At 39.8% G+C, this 10924-nt stretch overlaps 1 protein-coding gene across 1 annotated transcript in view; it reads right to left on the bottom strand.

The window, feature by feature from the left end:
* Positions 1-7391, bottom strand: part of LOC107561856 (acetylcholinesterase-like) — a 10750-nt gene extending 3359 nt beyond the window's left edge. Inside the window, exons 1-4 of the mRNA XM_016246374.1 lie at positions 7159-7391; positions 967-2445; positions 595-787; positions 262-440 (exon numbers count right to left, since the gene is read on the bottom strand). Coding sequence (XP_016101860.1) covers positions 262-440; positions 595-787; positions 967-2377 — 1783 coding nt within the window. The 5' untranslated portion in view covers positions 2378-2445; positions 7159-7391. The remainder of the gene's footprint in view (positions 1-261; positions 441-594; positions 788-966; positions 2446-7158) is intronic.
* Between the last annotated feature and the right edge of the window lie 3533 nt (positions 7392-10924).

The raw sequence follows: 10924 nt of genomic DNA, 5'->3' as shown, positions 1-10924 counted from the left end.
TATATATATATATATATATATATATATATAATATTATTTTGTAAGATGATTTAATTTTACTTCTGTTATGTAGACTCCCTCTCCTAAACAACCATAAATTCCACTGACTCATCCATAGAACACATGCCTGCAGTTTCTCACCTTCAGAATACATTTTTAAAAAATTACCCACAGTTCCTCTGTAGTTCCTCTATGTCCATGTTAATAAATATAAGAAAATATATTTGCATGACAGTGGAATATACCGGTTGGGTTCATTACCTGTAATGTTAAGCAGACGAGGCAGGAAGCGGTTCCACAGAGCACAAACCTGTGTTCTTAGACCCTTGTACACCTTCAGTGGCTCTGTGTTCAAGCCTACATGCTTTTGGTCAGTAGTTGTATATTGAGGCCAACGTCTCCGACTGTCCATGGTGCCATCTGTGTTCATGTTGGGATTACTTCATGTAGACAGAAAAAAGAAGCTTAAAGTTAACCTTCCAGGCATAACTAAAACATTCCATATAACTAATAGATAAATTGAACCTTTATATAAAAAAAATGCAATATGACAAATATTTCATTGGGGCTTGACTCGTTTGCTATTTCTCTTACCCGGTACGGGCAAAATTGGCCCAGTATCTCATCATTCGTCGGCTGAGTTTCTCTTCTTCTGCAGTGTAATTGAGTCGTTTATCTAATGGCAGGCCAAACACAAACTCAATCTCATAACCATGGATTACTCCCATCCACTCAGGCCAGGCCAAGTTTGAGGCTCGATGATCAAACAGGTAAAGGTACACAGCACCTAAGAACGAAGAGGGGAGGTATAGATTGAGAAAACTGGACCTTGAACTATTTAACATTTAAGATCCCCTCTTCTTTAGCCTAGTGGTCTTGGACTTCATACTGACACTGTAAGCAAGTTTATTAACTGTTGCCTTCTCACACCAGAGTGCTTATTCTTTACCATTATAATGGACTTACCATGTGAGTTTGCACTGTTGTAGTTTGTTGGTCCTGAGTTTGCCCAGCCTAGTGTCCCAGGAGCTGCAGCTCCCGGCTGGGAATGGAGGCTAGTGTGCTGAGCGTATGACCTTGCAAAGTGCTGCAGAGGACAGATGACATTTTGATCTCCTACAATATCGTCCATTGCATCTCGATTCTTCTGGGGGTTGTTCTCATCCATCCAGTCAGTGTACTGAAGGATAACTGCCTCCAAGCCAATCTCATTAGCATGAGGAACACCCATCTTCACACCTTCAAGGAAGTCTTCTCGAGATATCAAACTCTCATTATCTTTACTGAATCCCGGCGCACCATACAACAAGAAGTAAGATCCCTCATCCTGATTTACACCCAACATTATCTGAGTGTATTTGAAGTTACCCGAGTTAATCATGGCTTCTGGGGTGTCAGGAAGGAAAACGCCATCTATGACAGGCACAAAGGAAAAGCGGAACAGGCTGCTATAGGGGAGAACTTGCCACTCCTGATCAATTAGTTCCGGTGGATGCTTGTTCCTCAGGCAGTCAACCAGCTCAGTATCGTTACCCTCGCTGCAGCCAACAAGTTTGCCCAACAAGGTGGCCCTCCGACGGGCCTCATCAAAGCTAACAGTAGCCCAGGGGGTATTAGGAACACCACTCTGCATTATGGCACGAGTGAAGAACGGGCGGCTGTCTGGTGACAGAACGTGCATGCCAACTGATGCTCCCCCAGCACTTTCTCCAAAAATGGTGACCTGTTTTGGGTTACCGCCGAAGAAGTGGATGTTTTCTTGGACCCATTGGAGGGCCAATCTCTGGTCAAGGAGACCCACATTTCCTGGTGCTTCGGATGAGCCATTGAGGGCGAGGAATCCAAAAGCTCCAACACGATAGTTCATAGACACAACCACTACCTTTTCGGTGTAAGCCAAGTACCGGCCATCATAGACATCAAGAGAGGAGGAGCCACTATAGAAGCCGCCGCCGTATATCCAGACCATTACTGTGAGGTTCTGGGGCCTAGGGGTAGGAGGTACCCACACATTAAGGTAAAGGCAGTCCTCGCTCATCATTCTGTTGGGGTTCCACATCTCGATACCTGGAAAGCCTGGGTAAGAGATGTCTATGAATTGATAGCAGGCATTTGGGTAGTCTCTAGCCTCAAAGATTCCATTCCAGGGTTTTTTGGGCTCTGCTTTCTTGAAACGTCTCTTCCCAACAGGAGGTTCAGCATATGGGATGCCCAAGAAAGCGATCACATGACTCCGGTCTGGAACAGGCAAGCGTACACCCTGCACACGGCCCAACCTTGTTGCTACTACTAGGTCGGATTCGCTCTGTGCAAGACAGCAGTGGAAGAGGAACATGAGGAGCACAGCAGGCAGAAGGAAAATGTCTGAGTTCTTCATGGTGTCTTTTCTTTTGTTGGATGGGAAACTACTGCAATCTCACTGTTCTGAGCCAAGCTCAGTATGACCTGTAAATGAAAGACAAAAGATAAGGCAACAAAATACATTTGTGATCCATTAAATTGAATTAATATGTATAATAAAAAAGTAATTTAAAGTAACTTAGTGTGACTGAAAGAACGATCACACGGACTTCAAGGCCAAACAGGACATAACAGTGTGACTAACCAAAAAGGGACTGATGCATAGAGAAACTCAGCTGTAGGTTGTTAGATTAATGCTCACTTTCTAAGACCCACAAACACACCTGTGAGGTGGATGTTTATTTTTTACATGTTGCCTGGTTACTGTGCTGACTGGATTAGTTCTGGGGGAACAGTTAGGGATAGGAGCACATGAATTTGACTGCAGCTGTGTGAGTGTCTGTCTAAACAAGGCTATTTCTGTTCCCCATGCCTCCTTTGCCTGTGTGGGGTTCTATTTTTGAGGGTGTCACTTCTCTCTACCAGTCCATCCAAGCCTTTATCTGCTATGCATATGCTACACAAAGCATCACTTAAGTGATCTTGGCAATCCACCTTTACAAAATTAAAGAGACAGTTTGCCTAAAAATTACAAGCCAGTATGGCTCTGTTTCTTCTTTGCATCACAAAAAAATAGATATTTTGATATGTTTTCTTTTTGTCCATACAGTGAATTTTGACCATCATTGTATGGAAAAACAGTTCACAAATATTTTATTTTTTGTGCTGAGGAATAAAATACAAAATAATGGATAATTAAGATATCTTAATAAGGAATTGGTACCAAATGCATTAAACTAGACTGCTCATTACATAATCTATTGGCAGTTTCACAGAAACCAATCTTAAAATAACAAGCAGATTATATTGGACTCAATAGTGAAAAGAGGCTTGGGGGACTGCAATGCAATTCAAAAGTCACAGCATCTCAATGGATTTATTAATATCTTAAAAGACAGCTGCATGCCGGAAATGGGGGGCAAGGGTATCTATAAGTGGGGATCGGGGATAGGCAGAGGGGGAGAGGCTGGCCAGACTCAAATTAGATCCTGGAATCCATGTATGAAGTTCACTGGGGGTTTGTTTTCAGCTTGGGATTACACGTTGTTGTGCACACCATCATCTCATTAAACACACAGCTTTCTCTCTCTGTCTAACTTTCCAATATGAGGTAGGATGATAGCTTGGCTTTTTCAATTTAACGGGAAACTTTGATGCTAAACCATAATGCACATATTTGTCCCTCTCATTCTTTGTATTTGTCACAATCATTGCCAGCCAACCTTAATCTATCTCAGGTTGAACTCTGTTGCCATGGAAATTAAGAGCCTACACTACCTATTGCATCCAGTCTTATTTGTACCGTGGGTCTGTATTTGATTTCAGCATTTTTTCCATCTTGAAGACTGTTGCTTCCTTTTTGTGTTAATGAAGGACTGAATTAACCCTTTAAAATCTCTATTTGCAATTCGGGAATGTAAACTGTTAATTTTGTAATGACCACAAGCAGGTCCAAAAAATGCAGAAAGCCTAGAGTAAACGGTTACTTAGATTAGTCAGAATTTCCATCTCCCTAACAGTGTAAGCAAAGATTTTGAGCGAATTAATACTACCAGCAAACCTAAATGATGTTCTGTTCATGCTATCATTTCTTGGTACCCTCAGCGTGACATGACCAACAGGCCAAAACATTTCAAAACTGACAGTTTGATGAGCGCCACTGAGAACGATGGAATTTTCCGTTTCGTGGTCTGTCCGTCTAATATTTCATATGAGAGTGCTCAGTAGCGAACACGTGCCAACACATACACACTTGTGCTCATGCTGTCCAGAAGCCAACTGTAGAGACTCTATTATTACAATTACAACCACAATATTTTAAGCTTTCAAACAATCCCCCAGTTGATGAGGTAGTGTGCATGCTACAATAGAATGTTAGCGTTAATTGCTCTTCTCTGAGGCAGTAATACAACTATAATTAACTTTTCCCAGCGGAGCACAGCTTCTGAAGTCTAAAAGCTTATCATAACTGCATCAAGATCTGAGTCAGAAGTCTATGTAATTGTGAGACCAAGTGGGTCATTCTTGTTTTGCTGTATATTTTGAGCTGTCTAACTTAAATCAATATGCCTGAGTTGTAATGTAAATATATCAGACAGACTTCCAGAAATATGCTCTGGTTAAGTTTAAGAAAACCCTCTGTAATATACTCTTACAGTTATTGCTAAAGGTTTTCTTAACTAAAAGGGGTCATATGATGCGATTTCAAGTTTTCTTTCTCTTTGGAGTGTTGCAAGCTCTTGGTGCATAAAGAAGATCTGTAAAGTTGCAAAGACTAAAGTCTCAAATCCAAAGAGATATTCTTTATAAAAGTTAAGAGTCAGCCACGCCTACCTAAAATGGCTCGTTCTAACACGCTCCCACATGTCTACGTCAATATGTGGAAATATAGGCATAATGCCGCCCAAATGTGCACGCAAAGAAAGAAGGAACGCGGTAGTGTTGATGCAGCCATGTCAGGGAGACGCTGTGTATTTCAGTGCGAAAGCAAAAGCACTTTATTTGGCCTTCCGGAAGTAGATGCAATTAGGAATCAGAACAGCACAACCAAGATGTTCGAATTTGTGCAACTAATTTTATGGACGACAGTTTTTTGAACCTAGAAGAGTACAAGGCTGGCTGTGCACAAAGGTTAAGATTTATTTACAACAGAACAGCACAACCCAGATGTTCGAATTTGTGCAACGCATTTTATGGACGACAGTTTTTTGAACCTAGAAGAGTGTGTGTGTGTGTGTGTGTGAGGGGAACAGGGTCACATCACAGGAGAGTGAACAGCCTGTCAGAAATCATAGCACGTCAGCTGTCTTAACCGCAGCTTGTGTACTGCATCATCAGTGTCTTTCACGCGACTCTGTTGCCCTTTCAGGCTTGAACTGATGGTAAAACTAATGACATTATTTACTGTCTTGATATTTACTTTGAAAGCTGAAGCTGAGATTATGGTAAGGGGCATTACATTTCCGATGCGTGCTTGTGGTGTTCGGCCAATCACAATGCACTGGGTCAGCTGGCCAATCAGAGCAGACTGTGTTTGTCAAAGGAGGGGGCTGTGTTGAAAACGACGTGTTTGAGAGAGGCGGGGCATAGAGGACCTACAATAATGTACAGTATTTTAAAAATAATGTGTTTTTTGAACATTAAAGCATGTCAACATATTCTGTTACACCAAATACACAAAATAATGATCTTTAAAATAGCATCATATGACCCCTTTAAGGGATTTGTTGTAACTAAGCATAAGCACTTAAAGGTATAGTTAAATCATTTCTCAGTGAGGGGGCTTAATTTTTTATGTTTTTAACTCTTTTTTTAGGAAAATCTGACATCAGTTTGTCAATGTCACTGCCTGGAGGATGATGTCTTCTCAACTTTGGTTATGATAGATAAAGGGAAACAACAAAAGACTAACAGATGCAGTGATACTGAGGACACACAATAAAAATTAATAATTAAAAAAAATGTATATAATAAAAAGGAATATTTCAGGTATATTTCATTTTGCTGTGTGTACAGATATTACACCTGGATTATCTCTTAATAAACTGCCAGTGTAAAGGTGAGAAATGGTAACACCCACGCAAATAGGCTAGATGTGAAATGATTTAAAATCCATCCCTAAGTTCTCATAATTGTGATATTGTGTTAAAATAATTCTAAGTAATGTCTTACATCTTTACAAATCGGTAGTGTAATATTGTATTAAACTATTAAGACATATGACGGGGACATGCATAGCAGGAACGACACAAGGCGTTAAAATTAGTGTATAAACCAAACACAAATACTCGTAATAACCAAACGAAATGAACCCATTCATCTGGTTTAATATGACATGAAAGCTACGAGAGGGAAATCCGACAAAATGTTATACTTCAAATCACCGTGCTTTGCGGTGAACTTCAATAAACGGATATCAGACGCGCACGCACCTTGAGCGTAACGCACCAGCAGGATTCAAATCAAACGAGCGGCCGACTGACGCTCTAATGAAGAGGTAAAAACCCAGAGGAGACGGGAAGGTTACAAGGAGACAGGTGCTGAAGGTAAACAAGACTTAATTTTAGGGACCCAGGGCCTCCGAGTGCGCGTGCGTCGGTGTATTTCTCCAGCACGTCTAATTACATCCATTCTTTAGCTCCACAAATATGACCATTAAAGGCACGAGCATCGAATACTCACATTGTTATTCGTTTTTGCATGCTTGTTTACATACATATTTGTTCACAATGCACATCATTTCAGCCTTTGTAATGTTTCTAACATTTTCCGTTTTAGCGGACTATAAAACAGAAAATGAAGGCAGTGATTCATATTACAATTATGCAACAAAAATCGGTTCGGCCTGTAAAATTACATAAAATTGCAATAATCAAAAGCCGCTAATGTTTATTATATTCTTAATTAAAAACGCTACAAACACGTAAGTATTCGTGGCTGTATAACAACAATGTACTACTGTATATATAAACCATAATGAAATAAATATAGTCAGCTGCCTTCATCGGTTGTACATGAAACGACATGTAAATATGCCCCGAGTAGATGCGCTCCAACACTGACGCCAAATTCACGCATTCTCATCTCATCATCTGTATATGTTGTTATTTTTACAGTGTTGCCTGTTGTATCAGTCAGCTGAAGAACATATGAAGTGCCCAAGTAAAACCTCACAGAAGATAGATGCCTAAATTGTACCTGGCGAATCCAGTTCAAAAGCCGGCTTTGCTTCAGCGCCTCTCCCCCAGGCTCTTCCCCTCCTCTGCCTGTCCTTGAATGAAGAAAGCCAGAATTGTTACCGTGCCGTAGGGCGATAAGCAAAAGCAGGACAACTGGGCTGGGGGTAGCGTGAAGGGAGTGAATTGTAGTCTCGCCTGTCTGATTTTAACGCTGGATCAAGCCTCTGGCGGAACTAGGGGAAGAGCCGTAATGCACTGCTCTGTCGGTAGGGGGAGACTCCTTATAATAAGCATAATCGACTAAAAAAAACGAACAAACTGTAGAGTTCTCGCGAGACGTTCTCAACCAGCTCTAAAGTGCCTGTGTAGGGTACGTCGTTTATACAGTTGTCAGCATTAAGTGCACTTGTCAGGTCCACTGTATGTCGTCTTGTTTTGTACCGCCGTTTAAATGAACGCACTGTGTGCAAAACAAATCACATGGTGTATTTTTTTTATTTTAACATGAGTTTTTATTTTCTCTAAAATGCACATAAAAGACTCATTACAACTTAAATAATCTTTTCAAAACAACGTACTACACATAACACTGATGGATAAGTTTCTGTTTCAATTGGGTTGTAGAAAAGTCTTTATCTTTTTCTTTGTTTTTCTGTATATATATCATAAATATTCTTCTTCTGACATATAAGCATTCTTGACAGTTTTTTTTTCTTCAGATAAGATATCACCTTCATTGGTTCAAATAAGTGCTGATCCATCTTCCTCAGGTTATTGTCCTGCCTTGACGCTACTAGCTTATCACACGACAGCATAGAGCATGGCAGAGAATAGCAAGAGAAAGTATGTAGCTATTTCTCAGTTATTTTATAGGAATTAAGCCTCCCCTGAAAAAGAATTTGCGTAAACTTGTGTTAACTTGTGCACCATTATTACTATTGCTACAATGATCTGATATAGGAAGCAGAGGGAAATTTGTCATCTGTTGTCATCTACATAGTCTTGCTGATGGAAATTACAACACTCTATACCATTACGGATTCCTATACATTCCATTATTCCTTCTCACTTCCATTGCTAATGACCAGACTCAAACAGAATCTGCTCCAACAGAACTCAGCAGAAAACACTGCAAATATCCACATAACTGAAGCACGTAAATTTGTACATCATTTCCCTCGCTTGTATGTTTATTAAACTTTTTGATGAATTAGATTAATGATTTAACTATGTTCTCCATTCAGATTGACACTTTAACTTTATTTATTCCACAGATTTAGCACAAATATCCCAGAAAATGCTGAAAAATCAGAAGATTACTGGGCCTTCTGAACTAGGAGAACACTAACAGATCTTAAATTAGCTTTGATTTTATCTGCTTGTTGGAGTAAATCTCTTGTGGAGCTCAGTATTGATTTTAACATGCAGTACTTGCATATAGTTTTGTAAACATATGTATTTGTCAACATATATAAAGTCAACAGGTCCACCTCAGCATTGGGGCCTACAATTTAAATTTTTGGTTAAATTTTAAAATGAGCTTTTTAACCCAATAGTTGGATTAGTCCATATTTGACCCAACATTGAGTTGAAACAACCCAGCATTTTTTAGAGTGTATGTGACAATAAAAGCGTGGGAGACAAAATCACTCACTCAGTCAAAAAAATGTGCGTTGACAAAATGTTATTATTGAATAAAAACATGGTAAATAAGTGGCCAAGTCCTATTGCTAGTAGTGTATTTTGCCCCAGGGCACATTCTAGTCTTTAAACGGAGACTTTAAGTGCACCATTTTAAATGCTAATACAGTGTAAATCCATCTTCCTCTCTGTTGGTTCTGCATTCTGTGATTCCTGCCAAATCAGCACCAGCCATGGCATCCATGTATTTCCAAGCCAAGTAGAGAGTGAATAAACTGCAGACAGAAAAACGCAGAGAAGGTGGATGGAAAAAAGCGCCTTGTCAGAGCAATCAATAAGGGCAGTTAAAAGCATCTGTTTGCTGAGCTCAACCTATTATCTAATTGCTGGCCTAATGGTGATTGCATGGACACATTAATCTCTATCTCCCACTCTCATTCCCTCCCTTGATGTACCCCTAATAATTCTGGCCTCATAATTCACTGCTTTAAGTATCAGCAATTTGAAGACAAAATGATGATTATGGTTGCAAAGATTAAAAAGTTACACCATTAACTAATCCTAATTAATTTATTAACTAATTAACAAGCCATTAGCTAACCCTAACACTAAACACATTTTTTTATGCAGCAATAATGAAGTGCATTTACTTGAAACTGTAGATGAAAATCGTGCAGATTACGTGAAATTATGTAAAAGTTGTGCAGAAATGCATGCACTAAATCAATCCTAACTGAGATTAACAACGATAACTGTAACGGGGCTGACGAGACGTGAGACGTGTGGATCCATCTGCAAGCTTTTATTCAAGAGACGTAGTATAACAGGCAGGGTCGAACAATGGCAAACAGGTATATGGCGGGCAAAACACAAGAATAGTCCTAGGGCTAGCGTAGGTCACCGATCGGCAGACAGAATCACAGGGGCGGGACGAGAGGAAGAAATCCAGGAAAACAGGCAAGGCAAAACAAGGAAACCACGGACACTCGGAAAGGGGTACAGGCTAAACAATACACAGCAGAGAAAGGTGGTTAGAGTGGGTGTTATATAGTGAGTGAGGTGATTAGAAACAGCTGTGTGCAATGAGTGCAAATCGTGCAATGAATGATGGGATATGTAGTCCGGGGTGCTATGCAACAGTTTGTGTTGTGCGAGAGTCAATGTAATGGAAAGGGTGACCTCTGGTGGTGAATAAACGGAAGTCCATAGACCGAATTTGTGACAATAACATTGAGATAACAATGATATCTTCTGGCACAGAAGATATGTTGTGCTCCAGGTGAAATTTAAAAAAAAAACAGACAAGGCTAACATAGAGAGCTGATATGCAGAATCGTTCCAGTTTTGCCAACATTCTTTTCTCTGCCACTCTACCCAGACAGTCCAATGTAACAATTAATGGGGAAGGACTATTTCAGTAGTTTTAAACTGCTCCCCCGCAAGGCCAAAGAGTGGAAACACATACATGCAACTGTAAGCATTATATCACCTGCTCACTAATTTATTCTTTGCAGTGAATGGGTGCCGTCAGAATGAGAGTTCCTACAGCTGATAAAAACATCACAACAATCCACAAGTAATAACAAGTATCCAGTCCATCAGTTATCGTACAATGAAGTGAAAAGCTGCTTGTTTTAATAAACAAATCCATCATGAAGTTGTTTTTATCCTTAATATTGCATTCTCCATGTGAAGTCATCTCATCTGAATCAGGAAATATGCACAAATCAAACATTGTTTAAGTGAACAGTCCAAAACAGTTCTAAACAAAAATGTCAATGGAATTTAATGTGAGAGGACAAAATGGATGGACCTTTTCATTGAAGGAAGTGTTATTATGGATTATGGACTGGTATTTTGGCATGAAGTGGCATTTTAAATTAAAACGCAAACACAGCTTTCCGCTTCTCAAGTCATAATTGATGTGCTGCACCCTCATTCTGATGGCACCCATTAACTGTAGAGGATCCATTGGTGAGCAAGTTATGTAATGCTCAATTTCTCTAAATCTGCTCTAAATGTGACCCTGGACCACAAAACCTGTCATAAGGGTCAATTTTTCGAAATTGAGATTTATACATCATCTGAAAGCTGAATAAATAAGCTTTCCATTGATGTATGGTTTGTTAGGATAGGACAATATT

This window comes from Sinocyclocheilus grahami, unplaced genomic scaffold, assembly GCF_001515645.1.
Source record: "Sinocyclocheilus grahami isolate Dianchi unplaced genomic scaffold, SAMN03320097.WGS_v1.1 scaffold24.1, whole genome shotgun sequence".
Lineage (NCBI taxonomy): Eukaryota > Metazoa > Chordata > Actinopteri > Cypriniformes > Cyprinidae > Sinocyclocheilus > Sinocyclocheilus grahami.
The sequence above is the reverse complement of the archived record's forward strand: the minus strand, read 5'-3'. Positions and strand labels throughout refer to the sequence as shown.